Source organism: Petaurus breviceps, unplaced genomic scaffold, assembly GCF_028583685.1.
Source record: "Petaurus breviceps papuanus isolate PSGF00001 unplaced genomic scaffold, PetGlider_PUasm1.0 91133, whole genome shotgun sequence".
NCBI classification, from domain to species: domain Eukaryota; kingdom Metazoa; phylum Chordata; class Mammalia; order Diprotodontia; family Petauridae; genus Petaurus; species Petaurus breviceps.
The window spans coordinates 67,863,565-67,888,598 of NW_027187419.1; the positions used below are offsets into that span (position 1 = coordinate 67,863,565).

At 37.9% G+C, this 25,034-nt stretch overlaps 1 protein-coding gene across 3 annotated transcripts in view; it reads left to right on the forward strand.

Moving 5' to 3' along the window:
• The window catches only part of PDS5B (PDS5 cohesin associated factor B), a 234,921-nt gene that overhangs the window by 40,608 nt on the left and 169,279 nt on the right, over positions 1-25,034 (forward strand). For 2 of the 3 annotated variants that reach the window (XM_069080647.1, XM_069080648.1), the window contains exons 2-3: positions 21,523-21,640; positions 22,358-22,484. In XM_069080647.1, coding sequence (XP_068936748.1) covers positions 21,546-21,640; positions 22,358-22,484 — 222 coding nt within the window. In that variant the 5' untranslated portion in view covers positions 21,523-21,545. The remainder of the gene's footprint in view (positions 1-21,522; positions 21,641-22,357; positions 22,485-25,034) is intronic. The other variant, XM_069080649.1, reaches the window with a different exon arrangement.

The window sequence follows — 25,034 nt, forward strand, 5'->3', positions numbered from 1 at the left end:
TCTAATCTTTAAAAAACCCTCACTTGATCCAGTCATCCCAGTTAGTTCTCCTGCCATATCTCTTCTCCCTTTTGTTGAAAAGTCTGTGTTCAGTTTTCTTTGGAAAACTTAATACTTTCTTTCCTTTCACCCTCTTTTTCAAGTTCCTACAGTTTGATTTCTGATCTCATCCTTTAACTGAAAATGCCCTCTTCAAAGTTACCGGTAATCTCTTACTTACCAAGTATAATGATCTTTTTTTCAATCCTCAACTATCTTGAACTTTCTTTAGCTTTTGACACTTCTGATTATCATCCTTTGCATGATACTCACCTTTTAAAATTTTTGTGATTTCAGTTCTTTTCTTACCTCTCTGACCACTCCTCCTTCTTCCTTGCTAGATCTTCATCTAGGTCATACCTGCATACCATGAGTGTCCTCAAGACTCCATCCTGTGCCCTCTTGTTTTCTCTTTTTATACTGCTTCACTTGGTTATCTCATCAGGTCACATAGATTCAATTATCTTCTATCATTAATCTTCTCAGATCTACTTATCCAACACTGTTCTGTCTACTGACTTTTAGTCTCACATCTCCAACTCCTTTTTGGACATAGCAAATATAAATATAATTTTTTTTTAATTTTGTAAAACTTTGTCCTGTAGACACCTTAAAAACTATGACATATGTGTCCTAGAGATAACTTGAAAACTTAAATGTGTTGTATTTCCCACAAAATCTTTTCCTCTTATATTTCCTACAACTGTTGAGAGCACCACATTCCTCCCAATCACATAAGCTCACAACCTAGATGTCATCCTTAACTCCTTACTCTCACTTCCTGTATTCATTATCTCCTCTGACACTACCACCACTCTGGTGAAGGCCTGCATCATTTCATAACAACATCATCATCATCATTATCATCATCATCTTCTTCTCCTCCTCCTCCTACTACTACTACCAGCTAACATTTATATAGTACTGTGCTAAGCTCTTTACGGTTATCTTATTTGGTCCTCACAACAACCCTAAAAGGTGGATGCTGTTATCATTCCCATTTTAAAGATGAGGAAACAGACAAACAGAGGTAAAGTGACTTGCCAGGAGTCAAATAGCTAGTAAGTTTCTGAGGCCATATTTGAATTCAGGTACTCCTGACTTCAGGCCCCTTGATCTAGACCACTGTGTACCATACTTGCACTATTCTAATAGTTTGCTGGTTTGTCTCCTGTTTCAAGTCTCTCTATGGCAGGCCATGGAAGACTGAAGAAGAGGGAGGCAATGGCCTCAATTTATTTTTTTTATTAAGCATTTGGGGTTAAGTAACTTGCCCAAGGTTACATGGCTAGTTTTTGTGTGTGTGGGTGATAGGTGTCTGAGGCCAGAACTGAACTCGGGTCCTCCTGACTCTGGGGCCTGTGCTTTACTCACTGTGCCACCTAGCCGCCCTGGCTGCAATTTTTTTTTAAGTGAATTATGAGACAAGATTATCAGCTGAGAAGATGGAGGGATAGGGAACTATGAAAGGTTTGAGGAGGGATGAGAAGGTTTGGAAAAAACATTGTGGTTTAAATAAGATAAGTGAATTGATTGGGGAGAAAAAGAATAAGTATTAAGCACCAGGCACTGTGCTAAGTACTTTACAAATATAACTCATTTGATCCTCACAATAACCCTGTAAGATAGGTGCTATTATTATTCCCATTTTATATTTTTGGAAATTTTGAGGCATTCAGAGATGACTTTGTGTCATTTAAGTGACATAACTAATTAATATCTGAGGCTGGATTTAAACCCAGACATTGACTCCAGGTCCACCTTGATCCATTCTTTTACTTAGCTGCCTTAAGACACTACAATTCTATAAGTATTGCCTTGCCACAGTGAGAGTGTTTTGTGACACCAATTTTTAATGTGTCTAGTTAGCACGCTTTTGTGAATTCTCCAGCTTTGTTCAGCAGAATAAAAGCAGGAGTGAAGGCAGCAGTTGGTGGCAGTAATCTTGGGATGAGGTTTGGTAAGGTAAGGTTTAGATAGGTTTAAAAGGGCAAGTAACTTGAGAGAAGAGGTTCATCAAAGGGTCTAGATGGGGAAGGGAAGAGAATATAGCTACTCTACGGGTAGTGACCTGGGAAAGAATTAAGGGATAGAAGGATTGGAGGTCACAATGAGGAGAGGTTTGGGTTTGCAAAGCAGAGGGAGAGGTGGAATGACAATAGATTATGATTAGTTAAGGGAGTTTCAGAGTTCATGAAGGTGGAAGTGGCACATTTGTGGGTGATGGCAAGATCAAGAGTATGACTGTCTGAATAGAGGAATGGGTTATTGGGAATAAATAAATTCAAGAATTGGGAAGTTAAGTGTTTGAGAGGATATTATTATATGCATGTAAAGTCTCATAGGATTAGGGCAGGGACTGGGGAGCAGAGACTATGAACAAGGCACTGAACTTGTTGAGGAAGGAAAGAGTATATTCTAGATGTTGATAGACAATAGCCACCAGAATCTCGATTGGGTAACAGTTATATATTAAATGACCCTCAAGGGAGGAGGGGCTCTGGAGTGATGGTGGTAGAAGGAAAGCTTGAAGACAGTAAGGAGCATTCCAGCACCCAACCACCACCAGTGTAATCAGTACTGAAACGGTTTCTAGAGAAGCTCTAGACTTAAATTCAGATAAGGTTATCATTTCTGTAGGAGTTTGGTTTTGCGGTAGAGTTGTCCAAGGGTATTAGGCACTTACGTGTAGCTGAAAGGGGCAGTTGAAGGGTGGCATAGAGAATTCCTCATTGCAGTGGAACTATAGATGTCTGTAGTGTGATGGAGGGAGGCTGGTAAAATCAGGGTAATGTAGCTTTTCTTACATAATTCCAAGTTGAAATGTAGAATGATTGGACTACTTAACATTCACACCAGCAGTGTTTGTCGACAAATTTGCTTTCATCTTAATTCTTTTGCACAGGCTGTATGTGCAAGAAGAGGGAGGAAGAAAGAAAGCAAAAAGATTTAAGATGAAAGCAAATTTGTTATCTATGGATCAGGTATTTCAGGGAACATAGGTGGAATGGATACGTCCACCAGCAGTATTTGTCTCCCTACAGTCTCTCCAGCATTGCTTCTTTCATTTTTGTCATCTTCGCTAATTTCCATGTTGTAAAGTTAATTGTTATTTTATTTTGTGTTTATCTTAACCTCTTTGGGAGTACGTTTTTATTTGTAGTTCATGCTTTTTAAATCTCTTTTTTTTCATATTAGACCACTTATCTATTGGAAAATGACTCTAGTCTTTATATATGTGTTAGTTATCCGTATATTGTTGTTGCTGTTTAGTTGTTTCAGTCTTGTTCAACTTTTCCTGATCCTATTTGTGATTTTCTTGGCAAAGACACTGGAATGGTTTGCCATTTCCTTCTCCAGCTCATTTTACAGAGAAGGAAATTAAGGCAAACAGGTTAAGTGACTAGTAGGTATCTGAGACTGGATTTGAATTTGAGAGGAATCTTCCTGACTCTAGACCCAACACTCTTATCTATTGCACCACCTAGCTGCCCCATCTTTGTATTATACATTTTTGATGCAGTTGATGCATATAATTTTTCTCCATTCTGCTGTTCCTTCTAATTCTCATTTCATTGATTTTATTCATGTAGATTTTATATCTATATCTATATCTATATCTATATCTATATATATATATATTGCTTTTTGGAGGGCAATTGGGGTTAAGTCACTTGCCACGGTCACATGGCTAGTTGTTGTGTTAAGTGTCTGAGGCCGGATTTGAACTCAGGTCTTCCTAACTCCAGGGCCGGTGCTCTATTCACTGCTCCACCTAGCCTCCCCATTCATGTAAAATATTAAAAAAATTTATGCTATAAAGTTCTTATCCTCCTACTGGAGCTGTAAATTCCCCAAAGATAAGAACTATATCCTGTCTATATGTCTGTCTCTGTAGACCCCTGTGCCACGAGCTGTCTCTCTCTGCCATAAAATAAGGGTTTACCTGATATAATGTCTGTGTCATCTTGAAAAAAATGCTAGGCATTAGTGAATAGATAACATTTCTTGTGTAAGATACTTATAGAATTATAGCATTTTATAGAGATGATAGTTAATTAGGTGAGATGTATATAACTCTTAGGATTATGTTTCATCAGTAATTAATTTTCATCCTTTTTTAAGCCTAAGAGAAGGTATAGCTATCAGCAATTGACCATGATCTCAATTCTTCTATTTTTTTCTTTTTTTGGCTCAGTGATAGAGATGATAGTTTAAATGTCAGTTTTTACTAGCTTGTTAAGTATCTTCTTTGTAGTATCCAATTAGAGAACATCTCTGAGGGAAAATTTGTTATTTCCAAATTTGAATCTTTTAGTTGATCTTAAAAATTATCCCCAATGGATTTGGTTATCTTAACTTTGTGCCTTCAGTAATTATGGACATTAATCAGCTTCTCACCAGGGAACTCATAAAAATTGTGGTCTATTTTATTTGCTCAGGCATTTAAAGAAGAAAAGAAAACCACAATTTGTTCCATTGTACAAGTTCTACAATTTTTAAAGAATTTCGGAGGGTTTTTTTTTTTTGGTGCCTTTTTGTACTTTCTGCAAGAAAGGCCTTGTTTTGAGAGGTTCACCTCAGCATATAAAATAGAAAATTTTTTTCTGCTTGCCTCCTGTAATTTGTTTAAGCAAGCTGAATTCTAGCTCTCCTGTTAGTTTTGTGAGCTTGGATGAGTCATTTGACTTCCCCTGAGCCTCAGTTTCCTTATCTCTAAAATGAGGTTGAATTAGCTGATGTCGAAGTTCCCTTCCAGTTCTGAATCTGTGATCTGGCTGTGTATGTTTTAAAAAAAAATTTTACTTTCCTAAGGCTATTTTTTTCCCAATAAAATGTTTACATTATGGCAAATTCTGAGATTTTTTAAATAAGATCTAAAGATTTTCTCAAATATTGCTTGGTATATGTATCCTTTTGAAAGCATCTGTGTGTTTCCTTTTGATTCCAGACTGTCTATAATTTCCATCTAATTTTAATTTTTTTTTTAAAGCAATCGGGGTTAAGTAACTTGCTCAAGGTTACACGGCCAATTATTTCTGGGTGTGGTGCTGAGTATCTGAGCCCAGATTTGATCCAGGTCATCCTGACACTGGAGCCAGTGCTCTTACTCACTGAGCCACCTGGCCACCCCTAATATTAAGTTTTAAAATTGTTTTTCAGAAACAACTTCTGCTCATTTTTAGTAGCTGGTTGGTTGGTTGGTTGTTCTCAAAGGGGACCAAAATGACATCAATACGTTAGAATCAAGTTACAGTGAGTTTGAATGTGGTTGATCAGACCAATATGAGCTTGGGAATACTCTACCACAGGTTTGGCACAAATAGTCCATGCGAACATTTGGAGTGGATTCTACAAATTTGCACACCTTGCTTTTCTTTTGAGCTGCTTCAGTTCATAGAGCACAGCACCTTCTCTTATGAGAGCACGACATGTTGGGTGGTGCTGTGCCTGTGTCTCCCTTGTCACACAATCAATTCCAAAGTTCTTAAGAGAGACCTTGAGAGTGTCCTTGTGTTGCTTCTTCTGACCACCATGTGAGTGCTTGCCTTTGGTAACCATTGAAATGAATAGGTAAGTTTTAAAAAATGTTCAGAAAAGAATAGAAAGAAGGATTAAAGGAAATAGGCAAAGTGCAACAGCTTTGAAAGCTATAGGTTGAATTTGTAATATATGAGTAGTATATATTCATAATGTAAAAGGAAATGCAGCCTAAATAAGAGATTGGCTGTTTCATGTACAATTCTTCTTTTTCTTTTCTACCTTGTATGTTGCAACACTCCTTTGGTGTTAAGTTCAGAATAGTAAAAATGAATAGGCAGTTGACACAAAGGTGCAGAACATGAAGATTCAGGAACTTTTCTTAAAGACTGCAGAAAAAAGTGGAAGAAAAGTTTGAGTCATACATTTAAACTGCATGCCAATTTTGGCTCTTGTAAATACAATGAAACATTTTATTGTTGGTGTAATAAGGTTTTTGTAGCTCAGGTGAATTTAGCCAGCAATTACCCATTTTTGAAATAGTCCAGTGAAATAAAAAGTATTTAGAAGTTGCTTTGTTAGGAAATAATATCAAAACTTTTCTAGATCTCAGTTCTGTAAATTGTATAAGTATAGTAAGTGAAACTCCCCCTTATTTGCTGAGAATAAATGTCTGCTTGACCAACGTGCCACCCCCTTTCTAAACTGGCAGCACAAACAGGAAGCATTATAGATTTAGAACCCCGAAAGAATGTTAGACATAATCTAGGGGCATTCCCCTCATTTTACAGGTGAGGAAATTGAAAGCTAGAGAGGTTAAGAAGTTTTCCCAAAGTCATACAGGAAAAACTAGAGCTGGGCTTCGAAACTAGATCTTCTAACTTGAAGCCCAGTTTCTTTTCTTGTTATTATACTGTCTTGTTTACAACTTACTTTGCATTAGGGAAAGAACGTTGGACTGGGGAGACAGAAAATCTGAGTTTGCATCTAAGCTCTACTACTTATAGCTGTGCTTTAGTGGGCAAGTTTTGTAACCTCTTTGAGACTCAGTATTTTCATCTTATAGATGGGGGGGGGGGGGGGGGGAATACTTTTCCAACCTACCCCAGGAGGTTGGGGTTGTTGTAATATTTGTAAACAAATGCAGGTGTTTAACATAAATATAAGTAAGTGTGGGTATTTGCACACACACATATATAAAATAATATAACAAGGTAGTATAAATTACGTAGTACTTATAGATTGACTTTTCTACTTTATCTCTTTGCTTAAATTCCCCCTTAAACTTGCTACTCCTCTAATATTTCTTATTTCTGTTGAGGGCCATCATCATTTAGATTTTCAACTTAAGAGTTATCCTTAATTCCTCCCTCTTTGTTTTTTTTTTTTTTTGCCTTTTGGAGGGCAGTTGGGGTTAAGTAACTTGCCCAAGGTTACACAGCTAGTTTTTTTGGGGGGTGTTAAGTGTCTGAGGCTGGAACCGAACTCGGGTCCTCCTGACTCCGGGGCCAGCGCTCTACTCACTGCGCCACCTAGCCACCTCTCCAACTTTCATACATCTTGATGCAGTACATAATCTAAAACTCAGTATAGCCAAAATGGAACTCAGTAGTTTTCTCCCTATCCTTCTCCACTCTTCTAAACTTCTCTAATTACTACTGAAGCTCTCAACCTAGAGGTCTTCCTCAGCTCTTCACTCTAAATCATTCTCCATATCCAATCTGTTGCCAAAGCTTATTGATTTCATCTTTGCGACATCTTCCCTTTTCTCCTTTGACACTGCTATCACTCCTGGTGTAGATCCTCATCACCTCATACCAGGATTATTGCAATAATGATGCTAGCTAGTGGCTCTGCTGTTGACTTTTTCTACCACAATTCCCCCCCCCCCCCATTCTACTCCATCTTCCATTTAGCCACTTAAAGTGATTCTCCTAAAGCATGGGTTCTGACCACATAGCCTCCTCACCCACTTGATTCATTAAATGCCAGTGTTTTCCTATTACCTCCAAAATTAAATGTAAAATCCTCTGTTTGACTTTCAGTCCCTCATAAGCCTCCTGCCCTGCCTGATTCCATCACATCACCTTTCCAAGTCTTCCCACTTAATTTTGAGTAAGTGACACTGGCTTCCTTGCTGTTCCTGGAACAAGAGACACCATCTCCAGACTCTGGGCACTTTCTCTGTCTGCCTTCTATTCCTGGAATGCTTTTCTCTTGCATCTACCTCCTTGCTTCACTGACTTCCTTCCAAATACCAACTAAAATTTTACCTTCCACAGGAAGACTTTCTTGATTTTTCTTAATTCTAACTCCCACTGTTGATCATTTCCTATTTATCCTGTATATAGTATAATTGTATGTAGCTGTTTGCATGTTGTCTCCCTCATTAAATTGTGAACTCCTCAAGGCCAAGAATCATCTTTTGCCTTTCTTTGAATTTCCAGCACTTGGCATAGTGCCTGCACATAGTAGACACCTAATTAAGTACTTATTGACTGAATGTATATGCCTAACACATTTGTATTGCTGTTCAAGAGATGTATGCAGTTTAATGACCTAATTAGATACAGTTCCAAATTTCTAGCTCACCTTTCTGTGTTCTACATTATTCCCTTTCATGGCTTTTCTTGTTCCTCAAAATCTGCATTGTGCCATTGTGACTTTGCCCAGGTGTCCCCAATTCCTAGGATATATAACCACCACACTTTGCCTTGTTAGAGTTCTTTTTCTTCCTTCACCTGCCACTTCTTTTTGGGAACCTTTCTTAATCTCCCTACTAGTGACTTCTCCCTCCTTGAATTATCTTGATTAGGTTTAAGAGGAAAGATAAGCAAAATTTATATATCTGTGCTCTGGCTTTGTTTTTTCCCCAGGATTTTAATTTTACCTTGTTATTCTGAAATAGACAAATAATAGCAAACATCAACATTTTTAATACAGAATTAGTCCAGTTTGTCAGTCTAGGATCTCAACCTATGTGTTTTCCTAGATTCCTTTCTTTATCTGACCCCCTAACCTCCATCTGTTGCCAAGGCCTGTTGATTTCAATTGGGCAACATCTGTACGTCGATTTTTTTTTTTTCTTTTTGGAGGGGGGAGGGCAGGGCAATTGGGGTTTAAGTGACTTGCCCAATGGCTAGTTTTTTTGTGTGTGTTAAGTGTCTGAGGTGGGATTTGAACTCAGGTCCTTCTGACTCCAGAGCCAGTGCTCTATTCACTGCGCCACCTAGCTGCCCCTCTCCATCTCTTTATTGGGCACTTACTATTTGTCAAGCATTGGGGATACAAAGGAAGGCAAGAACAAACAACAGAACTCTAGTTCCTGTTCTCAAGGAATTTACCTACCATCTGGTGGAGATGACATGCAAACAACTGTACAAAGAAGCTATATGTAGGATAAATTGGAGGTAATTTCCTAGGGAAGACACTAAGATTAAGGAGCATTGGGAGAGGCTTTTTGCAAAAGGTGGAACTTTAACTGAGACTTGAAGGAAAGCTGGAATTCCAGGAGGCACTGATGAGCAGGAAGAGAGTTCTGGGTATGGGGCACAGTCAGTGAAAATGCTCTGAGTCAGGAGATGGAGTGTTAGCATTTGAGGATCAGCTGGTTTCACTGGGTCCTAGAGTATAAGGAAGAGAATGAAGTATAAGAGGACAGGAAAGGTAGGAAGGACTAGATTATGAAAGGCTTTAAAAGTCAAACAGAGAATTTTTTATTTGATCCTGGAGGCAGTAGGGAGTTAAATGAGTAGAGGGGCAGGAGGTGACATGGTCAAACCTGTACTTTAGGAAGATCAGTTTGAAAGCTGAGTGGAAGGTTGATTGGAATGAGGAGAGGGCTGATATTAAGAAGACCAACCAAAAATTACTGCAGTAGTTCAGGTGTAGAAGAAACTCTTTCTCTGTCTCTGTCTTTGTCACACACACACACACACACACACACACACACACACACACCCCCATACCCATGATAGTCCCAAAGCTGTCCTATTTCTCCCTCTCCTAGACTGCCTTCTTCTATTCTCTTCTGTGCTTCATTGATACTCATTATTTTCTTTCTTCGGTTAGAAAGTATTAAGTGCTTACTATGTGCCAGACATTGTACTAAGGCTGGGAATGCATATAGAAGCAGAAAGAAAGACTGACTTCAAAGGAGCTTACATTTTAAGAGAAAAAAATACAACATACAAAAAGGAAGCTGAGAAATGGGGAGTGGTGGGGTGGAGGCTCAGCAGCATGGAGCTTTGAAGATGAAGAGGTTCCTGGGCATGGTAGTTAAGTCCAGAGTGCAACCTGTAGAGGAATCATCACTCTGCTCCCTCTTTCTCCTCAACTGGTTCCTTCCTCAAAGCCACCCTTTCTTGTAACTCATAAGAATAGTCTAGCAAAACATATCAATATATTGATTGTATCTGAAAATATATGTCTAATGCCTTAGCTCAGTTTTTCTGTCTAGATTTGGGAAACATACTTCATCATTACTCCTCTGGAGTCGTGAGTGGTTGTTTCATTGATCAAAGTTTGTAAGTCCTTCACTGTTATTTTTGATCTTGTAGTCACTGTATAAATTGTTCGTGTATGCTCCCTTCACTCAGCATCAGTTCATATAAGTCTACCTAGGTTTCTCTGAATCCATCCCTTTGGTCTTTTTTTTTTTTTGTAATAGCACAATATTATCCAGTGGAGCAGATATGAGCAATTTTGAAGGCAGTAGGGAAGAATTAGTAGAAAGGAGTGATTGAAAACAAATGAAGCTCATCATAGATAGAAGGGGCAATCTGCTGGAGAAGATGGGATGGAATGTATCATTGTTGCTAGCAGAATGGTTTACCATGGCAAGGAAGGGGGGTCTCATCTTCAAGTGAGGCAGCTAAAGGTGGCAAGAGTGACTGTATCTGTGTGATCTGAAAGGAGGAGGCAGGCAAGAGAGGGGAGCTCTTGACCAATGGCCTCAGTTTTTTCAGTGAAATATGAGGCAAGGCCTTCAACTTGGGATTGCTTTAAGATTTGCATGGTAAGTTACATGTAGTATCTTGTTTGTTTTTCATAATAATACTGTGAGGTAGGTGCTATTACTATCTTTAATTTTACACATGAGGAAATTGAGACAGAGAGTGACTTACTTGGGTCATACAGAGTCCTGTCTGAGATAGGATTTGAACTCAGGTCTTCCTGACTCTTAAAATCCATTGCCCATTGGATAACAGAAATATGCTAAGGAGAAAAAGGGAGGAGTTTCAGCGTGTTAGATTAGGATTCAGCTACACGTTATTGTAAAGGACAGCTGTTGAAGTAGAAAGGGATTTAAAAGACTAGAAAGAGAAGATAAATACTTCAAAAAAGTGGAATTGGATCCCCTGTGTTGTGCCCTGGGAATGGTGATAGTGAAAAGATTTGGAATTAAGATTGTTCTTATGGTCCTGTTTCTGTTCTGATTATTGGACAGTTGGGAGTTCTGTTGAATATAGCTTTATGTATATATATGAACTCGTAGAACTTTAATCTCTTTTGGCTTATAAATGAACTACTTAATATATTTGAGGATGGACTGGATATGGGGGGAGGATGTGAGAGATAATGAGGAATACAGGATGACTCTTAGGTTGTGGACCTGAGGTGCTGGAACTTTATTTTAAATATAGTCTAAAATATAAACATTTTAAGAATTATTCTCATCTTTGTCTTTGATTAGAACCTAGTATTGTCAAGGTTTTGGGTTCTACCTTAGTTAAGGTCCCTTATTAGGTCTTTACCGTGACTTCTTACTCATCCTCAACAGTTCTGTTGTATTTTGTTGGTTCCTATAAGAGAGCAATAAAAAAAATTCAAGATACAAAAAATATAAACTGAGAAGTAAAGTTAAATTAGAGGAGCAGGGAAATGTGTTTTTTTAAAAAAAGATTGCCTTAAATTAAATAATTTTAATAGAAAAATTTACATGTTACTCTATAGGAACTCATTTGATCTGGAATAGGTATTAAAATGTATGTTCTAGTGTGTCAGTAGTATGTTTGTAAAAGATAAACATCTTCTGTACATGAATGATAACACCTTTTCATTTGAGTACTTTAATATAAAATATGTGAATATTGTCTTCCAGTTGACATTTTAAAGGATATATTAATTCATTTTATGTATATCTTTATTTTTTCTCCCTATAATACACATTTACCCAATTTTTAGTTATATCCCTTTCAGATGGACTCCACTTTTCTGTCCAGTAGGCTTGTCTGCCTGGAGAGTACCATCTACTGGTTGTAGTGGGAACTAGTTACAAGGAATTTTACAACACAATGAACGCCTTCAGACTAAAATGTTGAGAAGGGTTTCACTCTTATGACTATAAAATTATCACCTCATTAAGGATTTTTAGAGATAACTATATCTTTTAAATTCTTCCAAGGTAGATTTTAAAGAATATAGCTGTTGTTCCTCCCCTTAATCCTTTCCTAGGATTTAGTGGGGCTAGAAGGGACCTTATTGATCATGTAACCTCAAGCCCCTTAATTTACAGCAGAGAATATGAAACCCAGAGAGGCTCTGACTTGAATATTTCTGTGCCTCTTTGGACTGTGTTGTCATTCATAATACAGTTTAGCTGTATAGGGATCTACAGTGACTAATAAGGCTAAGTCAAATAATCAGAGAGTAATGAATGATGATTTCAGTTTTGATCCCCCATACCTAGCACCGTTCCTGGCACAAAGTAAAATTTTTAATACTTATTGATTTTCCATGATGAGACCAGAAGAACTTAGAAATCATCCCAGCCTGCAAACACTTGATCTCCTTGTCAAGGGGAGAAATATGGCAAAGTTCTAAGGTCTGTCATCAGTCTAGAATATAAATTCTCCTTGAAAATCTTAGGGAAAAAGGTGGTGGAAGATTATGAGCAATATTATCTCACAAAAAAAGTGAGAAATAGTGGAGATTAAAATAGGATTAATGAAACTTTGGCCAGAGTTTTAATTAAACAAAGCCACAAGGAGCAACAAACAGATGAAAAATGGAAACCAAAAAAAAATTAGAGAGATTTTAATAACAAATACTTTTTAACCTTGTGGATGGTGAAGCCACTATTTGGACTTTAAATTAATAGTCGTGGATGTATAGGAAAGGCAGCCAGACCAGACCAAGTACATAAAAGAGGAGGTCTGTGCTACAGGTGTCACAATGATGAGAGCATCAAATCATTTCTGAAGGCATGTGAGTGTGGGACAAAAACCAAACCCTTAAACCTTGTTATTACACAAATACCAAAAGAACTTTTAATGCTTATTAACTATGTTTAACATACTGTATTAAATGTGTATTATTAAATATGTGTTAAATATTTGTGAAGTTATTGCAAAATTAGGGGGAAAAAAAGAAAAAACAACTGTCAAAATATCAGTAATTACCCTTATTTCAACTTGTCCATTTATACAAAATTTTCATGAGAATGTATTAGTCATTGTGGGTGCCTTTTTTTGAGTGTATTAAAAAGTGGGATTGAGGGATGGGTAGGTTTTAGGCAAAATTTTCTTGTTTTTTGAGCTGGTGGGGGAGGCAATCAAGTTTAAGTAACTTGCTCAGGGTTACACAGTGAGTTAGTGTCTGAGGCTGGATTTGAAGTAAGGCCATAACTGACTCCAGGGCTGGTGCTCTATCAACTTTGCCATCTAGGTTCTTCCCTACCCCCTTTTGGGGGGCAGTTTTCAAAAAAAAGAAATTTTCATTATTCTTTTTCTTTTGTTTTTGCTTCACAGGCATTTCCAAACGTATTCCTTCCATTTCTTCCCAGAGAGCCTTTTTTATTTATAACAAGGAATAACAATTAGGAAATAGGTGGTTCACTTTAACTAACATGTTGAGCCAGTTTGATGTTGCTTATGCAGCATGCCATACCTATAATCCCCTTTGCAAAGAAGCAGGGTAAAGCATTTCTTGTGTCTTTGGGGCCAAACTTGGGTCATTATATTTTTGCAGCCTTCACTTTTGATTGTATATTGCTTTCTTAGTTCTGTTACTGTGTGTAAATTTTTTGAGTGCTTCTCTATATTCTTCATATTAATCATTTCTCAGTGTTAATATACCAGAATTGGTTTAGCCATTCTCCATTCTTTGGGCCTATTCCTTGTTTCTCTTAATATTATTTACCAGAAAAACTGCTGATGTTAAATATGTTGATGTAGACCTCAAATACCTATAAAATATGACTCTAAACAAATTTTAGAGCTACACAACCCACAAAGTGACAAAGAGAAACAAACCTCCCACTGAAGGCAGCCCAGCAGGTGGACAGGAAGGGTTCATCTCAGTGTGCTGGGAGCAGAGCACAGCCCTGCATGAGCCAGCAGGTTTTAGCCTCAGGGGGCAGGTTTTAGCCTCAGGGCGCAAGTTTTAGCCTCAGGGCGGCCTGACCAGCAGTGGCTGGAGGAACTAAGGGAGAGTAGATCACCAGCAGCTGTGGTAGTTTCCAGAATTATCAACCTATAAATGCCAAAGGCAAAGTAAAAGGTCAGTGTGGACTTTGGAAACAGGGGGTCTGGGAGTGTGGTCCAGCCCTGCTCCCGGAGGGAGAAGCAGCTGAGGTGTGGTGGCTGCTGCTGCATGGCTGCTTCAGAGCCCCTGGCCTGCAGATTGTAGGGGGACCAAGCCACCATTCTGAGGGGTAACCATTCTTGCTTTAACCTGCTTGGATCTGGATTGCTGGGGTCTAGGGTGGAGGTCCTGGGGTTTGTGACCAGGTGCCATAGCCCATGGAGGCTTCAGAGAGGACACCCAACTAATGGCTCCAGCAGCTACAAAAACCCCAGTGATTTGGGTCAAAGCTCTCTCCTCTGGAGGCAGAGTTCTACTGTGGCAAAAAAATCAAAAGTCAAATAATTGAGTGGCAACATGAGCAAACAAAGGAAGAAAAGCAAGCACAGTAGTCAAACCTTAGTTTCCTATTTTGGGGACAAAAAAGATCAAACCATGGAACAGGAGGAAGACAGCGTAGTCAGAACTCCTGTACCAAAAGTTTCCAAGAAAAATATGAGTTGGTTGCAGGCCATAGAGGAGCTTAAGAAGGATTTTGAAAACTAAATAAGAGAAGTGGAGGAAAAATTGGGAAGAGAAATGAGAATGATACAAGAAAATTATGAAATGAGAGTCAACAACCTGACTGAAGAAAATAACACCTTAAAAAACAGATTAACTCAAATGGCAAAAGATTCTCAAAAAACCAACGAGGAGAAGAATGCCTTAAAGAGTCCAATTTGCCAGATGGAAAAAGAATCTCAAAAGCTCACTGAAGAGAATCATTCCTTCAGAATTAGATTGGAGCAAATGGAAGCTAGTGACTTTATGAGAAATCAAGATACTTTTAAACAGATCCAAACAAATGAAAAAATAGAATGCAGTATGAAATATCTCACTGGAAAAACCACGGACCTGGAAAATAGATCCAGGAGAGATAATTTAATAATTTATTGGACTACCTGAAAACCATGATTAAAAAAAAAAACCAGAAATCATTCTAAAAGAAATTCTCTCTGTCTGTCTTTCTCTCTCTTGTTTTTTGGAGGGGGCAGTCAGGGTTAAGTGACTGGCGCAAGGTCACACGGCTAGTAAGTGCGGTCAGTTGTCTGAGGCCAGATTTGAACTCAGGTCCTCCTGACTCCAAGGCTGGTGCTCTATTCTCTGTGCCACCTAGCCGCCCCAAGAAATTCTCAAGGAAAAATGCCGTGATATTTTAGAACCAGAGGGCAAAATAGAGGTTGAAAGAATCCACTCATCACCTCCTGAAAAAGATCCCAAAAAGAAAACTCCTAGAAATACTTTATAGCCAGGTTCTGGAGTTCCCAGATCAAGGAGAAAATATTACAAACAGCCAAGAAGAAACAATTCAAATACTGTGGAAACACAATCAGGATAACGCATGATCTGGCAGGTTCTACATTGAGGGATTGAAGGGCTTGGAATATGATATTCTGGAGGTCAAAGGAGCTGGGATTAAAACCAAGAATCACTCACTCAGCAAACTCGAGTATAATGTTTCAGAGGAAAATATGGTCGGTCATTCAGTGAAATAGAGGACTTTCAAGCATTCTTGGTGAAAAAACCAGTTGAATAGAAAATTTGACATTCAGATACAAGAAGCAAAAGAAGCATGAGAAGGTAAACAGGGAAAAGAAATCATAAGGAACTTAACAAAGTTGAAATATTTAGATTCCTACATGGAAAAACGATAATTGTAACTTATGAAACTTTTGTCAGTATGAGGATATTTGAAGGGAATATAAATGTGTGTATATATGTATATATATGTGTAGAAATACATATGTCTATATAGGGGAGGGTATATGGGCATATGAATACATATGTAAGTGTGTGCATATGTGTACAGGTATACATAGAGGGCACAGGATCAGTTGGATAGGAAGGAATGATACTTAAAAGGTGAAATTGAGAGGTGAGAAAGGAATATAATGAGAGGAGATGGGGAGAGACAGAATGGGGTAAATTATCTCATATACAAGAGGCAAGGGAAAACTTAAAATGGAGGGGAAGAATAGGAAGGTAAAAGGGAATGGGTCAACCTTCTCTCATTGAATTTGGCTTAGGGAGGGAATGACATACACACTAAATACGGTATCTCACCTTACAGGAGAGTAGGGGGAAGGGGATGAGACGGGGGATGATGGAAGGGAAGGCAGGTTGGGGGGGAGGGTAGTTAGAAGTACACACTTTTGAAAAGGAACAGGGTCAAAGTAGAGAGTAGAACAAGTTGGGGGTGGGATAGGATGGAGGAAAATATAGTCAGTATATAACATATCCACTATGGAAATATTTTGTGTAGCTACACATGTACAACCTATATTGAATTGATTATCTTCCCATTAAGGGTGGGTGACAAGGACGGAAGAGAAAGAATCTGGAATGCAAAGTTTTAAAATCAAATGTTTAAAATATATATATATATATATATATATATATATATATATAATTATTATTATCATTACTTTGTTTTTCTACATGCAAGTGGGAAATAAGGTATACTGGCACTGGGGTAAGGTGATCCATCTTGCCCTACTGGAAAGTCAGAGGGGAATGGGGGAGGATATAAGAGAGAGCATATTGGGGAAGGGGGTATACAGTGAGATTGCTGTTTTGGGGTGGAGGGTAGGGGAAAGATGGGGAGAAAATTTGTAACTCAAAATCTTGTGGAAATGAATGATGTAAACTAAAAATAAGTATAAAATTTAATTAAAAAAATAAAAGAAATATGTTGATATATATGGGACCTTTCTGGCTTTTTTTGAGGGAAGGCTATATGCTTAGAAGTGGGATCTATGTCAAACTGTAGACTTTTTTTTTTAAGCTTAATTCTAAATTGTTCTTTAAAATGACTTAATTCAAAGTTCCATCAACAGTGTATTATTACTATGCGTGTCTTTCCACAACCTTTACAACATTGATTGTTCCTGGCTTTGGTAATAGTTTCCAACTTTCTAGGGGTGAAGTGAAACCTCAAAGTTGCCTTGATAATTTACATTTCTCTTATATGATTTCGAGCAATATTTCCTGTGTCATTAATAGTTTACAATTTCTTTTGATAGTATTTTTTAATATCTTTTGACCGCTTATCCAATGTTGAATTGCTTTGTTCTGTATAATGTGGAGACAAAAACAGTAGGACTTGGTAACTGATAGAGATGAGAAGTAAGAATGAAAACTAAAGATAGTACCATGGTTTTCAATTTGAGCAGATTTAGAAGATAATAGTAATTCACATTTATATAATGTATAAAATGTGTAATTTTGTAATGACTTTTACAGAGCACTTTGCTTCAAATAATCTTGTGAACTAGGTAGTTCAGTTATGCTCATTTACAGATAAGGACACTGTAACTCAGATAATTAATTTACTTCATGGTCACACAGATAATAAATCTTTAGAATTGGAATGTGAACCTATATAGGTATCTTCGTTCTAAGTGCACTGTTCTTTTCATTATGCCATTAGATTCTCTTTTGAACATGCTGATTTTTTGGGGGGAGAGGGAATACATATTGTATTGACTAAGTACCGTGTTTCCCTGATAATAAGACACTGTCTTATTATTTTTTTGGACAGAAAAACACCAGAGGGCTTATTTTCAGGGGAGGGCTTATTTTAATGAACATTGACAGCAATTTTAATAAACAGGTAAATGTGAACAAAAAAATGTACCTTTATTCAATAATGATCATGTCATCTTCTTCAACAACATCGTCATAAGTGCCCATACCCTGAATTCCGTCCTGGATGTCTTGCGCCTCCATTTCCTTCAGAAGAAGTGGACCCAATCTGTCATGTCCAGCAATATAGCTCTCTTTAAATGAATATATCTTGTCCAGGTAACCTGCTCATAGTGCCTTGGCAACACAGCTGTCAGTAATTTTATCCCATGACTTCTTCACCCAAGTCACGACTTCTTGCAGACAAGGCTTCACAAAGTTTCCATGCTGATTTCTTTCCATTCTATTTTCAATGTAGTCATTGACTTCCATGCGCAAATGGTCCTTGAATGGCTTGTTTATTGCAATATCAAGGGTCTGGAGATAGGCAGTCATTCCTGCAGGAATTATTACTTTATCTGTTCTTCTCTCCGCAAGGAAGTTCTTCATTTCTTTAGTGCGGTGAGTGCTGGCTGAATCCCAGACTATCAGACCTCTTTGGTTACCTCGCATAACCAGTGGCAGCATTAAATCAACCCACTTTCTTATAACGGCTTGTGTACACCAGGCTGGCTTGTGTACACCAGGCTTTTTCGGTTTCAAGTACGTAAATGCCAGATACACGTTCAATCTTATCTTTCTTGCCCTTACTGATGATTAGAGGTGTGGCTTTCTTTCCATCCAAACGAATTGCCAAAACACAGGTGACCCGTGCACTTTCATACCGGTAGCCAGTCAGTGGTGGGAATGTAGGTTGACGTTGCACCCCAGTGATGAATTGTTGTTTGAGATCCTTGTCCCATAAACACTGCAGTTTCATCCATAGCAATCATATTGCACGTTTGGTACTTGGAAATGTCGATCCTATCAATAAAGGACTTGAATGCAAGTGTACATTTAATAGTAACTTCAGCATCTTCCAGCTTAAACAGTGTTGTTGATCTTCTTAGGGACAGTTCATACCGTTGAAGGAAACCATCCAACCAGTGTTGTGATGCTTTGAATCCTTCTGAGACCATTTCAAACTCTGGTGCCATTGAAAGGGCAAATGCTTGAATATCAGCCCTGCGCACAACCAAGGCCTTTGCTCTCCTGTCAGCAATCCATTCACCAATGAGGATCTCCAAGTCAGGATATAAGGGCTACCAACCTGATCCAGACCTGCGCTTTTCCCCTTTTCCCTCATCCACCTGTTGATTGAGGTTATTATAATCTGCTCTCCATTTTCTGACCATTCGAAGATCCAAAAGTTTTTCTTTACAGAAAACTGCAAGATTCTTGCCATGTGACTCCTCTACAATTGCTTTCTTATACTCAACAGTATAGCTCTTCCTTTTTGTACTCATGTCTGGGGGTCAAAACAGACAGAATAATAAAATTATGACCATCAGTCCTTCTTTTCACTCCATCATGCCCCCTGAGTTCTTCTTTTTTCCTCCATCATACCCTTTTTATCCTCCATCATGCTCCCTCACTCCCGCTTACATACCGGGTTTTTATGCCTCAGCTCTCCTCCGCGGCACTGCTCTCAATGGTGCCAGCAAGCAAATCACTGGGGAAGAACAGGATGACGCGCTCACTGCTGCAGCTCTGATTGGATGCAGCTCGGAGCTCGGAGGGCGGTGTGCGTTTCACGGGGGAGGGGGGGACGGGACAGGGGACTGTGCATACAGAGGGTACCGTAATGTAGCGTGTAGCACAGGGGATCACCTTCACTACAGTAGCAATCTCAATAGGGCTTATTTTCAGGGGAGGGCTTATTTTCAGGATAGGTCTTATTATCGGGGAAACACGGTAGTAGTCTCTGCTGCCAGCTATTTCTTGAAAAGAGTTAGTTAGGTATTAAAAGATTTAAAAGTCTTCCTTCTCACTTTTGTCTCTGAATTCTTTCATAGCTCAAGTCAGGTGTCATCTTCTTTCTCAAGTCTTCCCTTATCCCACCAGTTGTTACTTTTTTCCCACCTTAGTTTTCCTTGTAATATGTTTCCTGTTATATCGCCTTTGTAGTCCTTGAGTAGAATAAACTCCTTGAGGGTAAGAACTTTTTTTTTTTATCTTTATTTCCCCAGGGATTGTCTAGTACAATGCCTAGCATATAATATTTACTTAATAAATGCTTGTTGAACTGAACTATTGATAGTGTTTTTTAATGTATATTTTTGTAGTTTACTTTAACCTTTTAACCTAAGGAAGGCAGTACACTTTTAACTTTAGTAATTTTCTACCAGCATTGTCTATTGTATTTGATGATGTTTTGTTGCTTTTTGGTGGTGTTTTTGTTTGCATTGTAGTCTTTTATATTGTTGCTTTGACTTTGCTTCCTTTTCTCTTACTCATTTCATATAATTCTTTCTAGAACTTGTTGAATTTAAGATGTCTTCAGGGCAAGGAGATAGAGATTTAGTTCTTGAGCTTCGGATAATGGTTAGGACTAGATACAAAGATTTTTTGGAGTCAGCCACGTACAGCTGGTCAAACCATGAAGCAAAATCAGATTATAATGGGCAAAGAAAGAGTAAAACAATGAGACTTGGGAACAGAACTTTGGGGAATAGTCTCTGGGTGGGGATGGGGTAGCATCAAACTAAAGGTAAGGAGTCAGATAGGATAATAAAAATGGTAGGAGGGAGAACAAGCATCTCTTTGGTGTTACTGAAGAGAAGATATTTAGAAGCTTAGGAGGAAGTCAATGATATCAAATGGATTTAGGACTGGAAAGAAACTTAAAAGTCATATATACTTATCCCCGTCATTTTACAATGAGGCCCAAACAGGTAGAGTGAGTTGCCCAAAGTACAAAAGATAGTAAGAAATGGCAGAACCAGATTTGAAACAAGATTTTATGACTATAAATCCATTGCTTTTTCTTCTGCACCACATTGTTATTCAGTTAGGAGATATTTGGTAGCCTCTACCAGTTAGATTTTATAGAAGTGGTAGAAATTAAAGACAGATTACAAGGAATTAAGGAGAGAATAAGTGATAAGAATGTAAATAATTTTTAATAGATTTGCTATCTTTTATTTATTTATGCTCTTATATAAAAGGGGGGAAAGTGCCAAGCAATATGTATATTTTTTGTACCGGTCACTAAATCTCTCTGTGAGCAGAAGTGAAGCTTTTTCCTTACCTGTAAAAGTGAGGAATTTGAACTAGATGATCTTTTACGTCTTCTGCTCCCTTAAATACTATGACTGACCCTTTGGCATGTGGCAAAATGCTATGAGAAATTAGAGGAGTAGAAATGAGCTTCTTGGGGCGGCCAGGTAGCACAGCAAGTAAGAACACCGGCTCCAGTGTCGGGATGACCTGGGGATCAAATCTGGGCTCAGATACTAAGCGCCACACCCAGAAATAACTGGCTGTGTAACCTTGAGCAAGTTACTTAACCCCAATTGCTTAAAAAAAAAAAAAGAAATGAACTTCTTGGAGGTTGATGGCAGTTGTGGAATTCAACAGAATTGGTGAAGAGTGCATTTCATGCATAGGCAATTTGTAAGAGTATAGAGGTGGAAAAGGGTGTAGTTGGTTTAGGAATGGTGAATGGTCCAACTGGTTACAAACATACAGAATATTTGAAAAGGATTATTTGTGAGAGAAGCAAGAAGAACAGGGGCAAAGAACTTTGTTGGCACCAGTAAGAACAGGTTGGCCACAAAAGAAGGAGATTCTGGATTAGATAGTCAGATTAACCAAAATTATTTAAGTTTTGGGTAAAACTTTATAAAGTAATTTAAAAATAACTTTAATGGAGGTCTTTTGTTTTTATATCACCTGCATTTCCTCATATATCCCTTCCCCTTTCCCTCCTAGAAAACCAGCCTTTATAACAAAGGATGAAAAAGAGGGGGAAAAAAAGTTCAGCAAAACTCACCAGCATATTGAACAAGTCTGAAATTATATTCAGTGTCGCCCCACATCTGCAACAAGGGTAGGGCTGGGGATGAAATATTTTCTCATATCTCTTCTTTGGGGCCAAGCTTGGTCATTATATTTTTGCAGTCTTCAGTTTCAGTTGTTTTGTTTTTGTTTTTGTTTTTTTCCATTTTCATTGTTATAGTCTTTGTGTATATTATTTTCCTGGTTCTACTTCACTTTGTACCAGTTCATTTTTAGTCTTCCCATACTTCTTTCTATTTTTCATATTATTTCTTATAGCATAGTAATATTCTATTACATCTATGTATTTCAACTTCCTTAGCCATTCCTGTAGATTAATTTTTATGCACCTCATTATATCAATAACAAATTTCAAATTAATTTAGGCAAGTTTTTATAACTTAGACAATAGCTGCACTTTAATTTGTTTTTGATTGTGTTTTCCTTGAGAGTATTTTATAGGCTTATTATTCCGTATTTGTTTCATGAAACTATGACTGTAAAGGAAACAAGGTGGGGGAGGAGGAAGGGAAAGGGAGTAGAAGTAGGAAGGGAGTCTTACTGCTCAGGAACTGGAGAAATTAATGAAATTACAGTGGGGTTGTGGTGGGGTGTGGTTATGATACCTTAATATTATTAATGTTCAGGAGTAATAGGGCAAGATTATATGGGGATATATCTATATCGATAATTCTTTGTCCTGTATCATCTAGTTAATAATATATATGTGAATATACAAAACGTACCTTAATTTTTTTTCTTGTTTTAGGGTTGAAAATATTTCAATCATGGCTCATTCAAAGACAAGAGCCAATGATGGAAAAATTACTTATCCTCCTGGCGTCAAAGAGATCTCAGACAAAATATCTAAAGAGGAGATGGTGAGACGGTTAAAGGTTAGTACTGTCTGGCTATATTAAAAACCACATTTATTTTTATTTTGTATTTTTTTGTGATTGGACCTGAGCTGTCATTGGTGTAAAGAATTCTCTGTGGGAAAACTCTCTCTGCCAGTGCAGAGTGGTACCTGCTCTGTTTCAGAGTTGTTGAGAGAACTGAGGAGTTAAATGACTTGACCATTATGAGTCGAATGGAGAATTTGAATGCCAACTCTTATAGATTCTGGGACTTAACCCTCTTAATGACTCCAGTCTCTTGGTGACCTCATCAGCTCCATGGACTTAATTATCATGTCTGCATGTGGCTTCTAGGTCTATATATCCAGCCCTAGTTTCTCTTCTGAGTTTGAGTCCTGTATTAGGAATTGCCTGTTACACATTGAATTGGATATATGTTAGATACCTCAAACTCAGGAAGTCCAAAATAGAACTTGTTATCTTTCTAAAAATTCACACCTGTCCCAAACTCCCCTGTTATTGAGGTCAGTACCATCCTACCAGTCACCCAGGTTCTCACCCTTTCTTTCATCCACAACTTCTTTGTTTGTATATATAATAGACCTCTACAACCTCTCTTGGATATGCCTCCCTGTTTCCACTCACACAGCTACCACTCTAGCTCAGGTCCACATCACCTTTTACTGGGACTGTTGTAATAACCTTCTGTTTGGTCTTTCTCCCTCTTGTATTTCTTCACGCTAGTTTCTCCTCTGCATAGCTGTCAAAAATGATTTTCCTAAAGTGTAGCTCTGACCATGTCTTCCCTCATACTTCATAAACTTCATTAGTGACTCCCTGTAACTCTAGTATAAACTATAAACTGCTTGGCATTTAACACTATTTGAAACTTGGCCTTTTCCTACCTTTCCAGGTGATTTACTCATTGCTGTCTTCCATGTTTTCTACTATTCAGCCATTCTGTCCTACTTATTATTCTTCATGATGCTCCATTCTCTGTCTCTGCCTTTTCACTGGCTGTGCTCTTGTCATGTTCTCACCCTCAACCCTTCTAACACCCCCTGCATCCTCCAGCCTTCCTGGAATTCCTGGTTTCCTTTATACTCAGTTCAAGTACCAGCTACTGGTAGAGATATTTCCTGGTCCTAGCTCCTAGGGTGTTAGGGCCTTTCTTTCCATAGTTATCATATGTTTGATTAGTATGTACATATCTTGAATCTATATATTCACATCTACTCCATTAAAATGTAAGCTGTTTGAAGGCAGACTGCTTTGTATTTATATCCCCAGTGCTTAATACAAAGCTTGGCCTACGATCAGTGCTTAATAAATTCTTGTTGATTGATTTTCACTCTTAGTAACCATTTATTTAAGCATCTCATATGTGTAAAACACTGCTCCAAGCACCAAAAGGAGAGGGTTATGAAGTATTCATGTATATGTTGAGGTAGCTAGGTGGCATAGTAGATGGAGAGCTGACTTGAAGTTAGGAAGACCTGAGTTTGAATACTGTCTCAGTCACTTCCTAGGTAGATGACTCTAGACATGTCCTTTAACTTCTCAGCCTCAGTTTCCTCATTTGTAAAATGGGAATAATAATACTACTTTCTAGGGTGGTGGTTGTGAGGATCAAATGAAGTAATGTATCTAAAGCACTTATAAACCTTAAAGCACTATCAGAATGCTTGACACCACCACTACTACGATTACTGTGTCAGCAACCTCTACTGTCACCACTCTCACTGTCATCATCATCATCTTATTGCTAGAGAATTTTTTTTCATTAAAATTAGATCAGTAATCAGTTTAGAATCTGTGTTTGATAGTCTTTGTCCATTATCTCTAACACTTCATCTGTGCTCCCCAAAAACGTGACTAAAAACATTGAATTGAAAAATAGAGAGCAATGCCTTATGTCTACATGGTATATTTTTATAACCAGAAGTGACTCTAATATGGTATTGTAGATTTGCATACGTTGTATATGAATGACAACTGGCAGCAGGGGGTATTTTTAATAAAGTAAGAACACTGAGTACATTTAGCATGCTAGCCTACTTAATTTATCAACATCTGTGTATGTTATATGTTAGAAAGGCATTCCTAAAATTATTATTTAAATAGGGCTAAATAATGAAGCTTGTTTATATATGTTTTGGTAATTTACATTTTCCTTATATTATCATAAACTCAATCCTTTGAAACTCTGCTAAAAGTAGAGCAGCCAAGAAGCTTTTGCTTTCTTGGTAATTTTATATTCAGAGTGAAGGAGGGTGATAATTGCTATTTTGTACTTGATTTTGACCAGTGAGTGGGAATGACAGAAACCTTAAGATTAAGTGACAATGCTGTCATAGAGTTTGGCAGATAGGGAAATATCAGATAGTGTTTGATGCCTTGCTTCCTAGGCTCTGAGTTGGACAGATTTCTGAATTCAGAGAAGAAGAATAGTTGGATTACATGCTTTTAAGATTAGATATAGCAGGTCAGTTTGAAAGAGATTAGGAGATGCTTTCAAGAACAGAATTCTAATTACAGAAGTACACATGGTTTTATTAAAAAAGAAAGTGGACATCCATAAAGCTACTA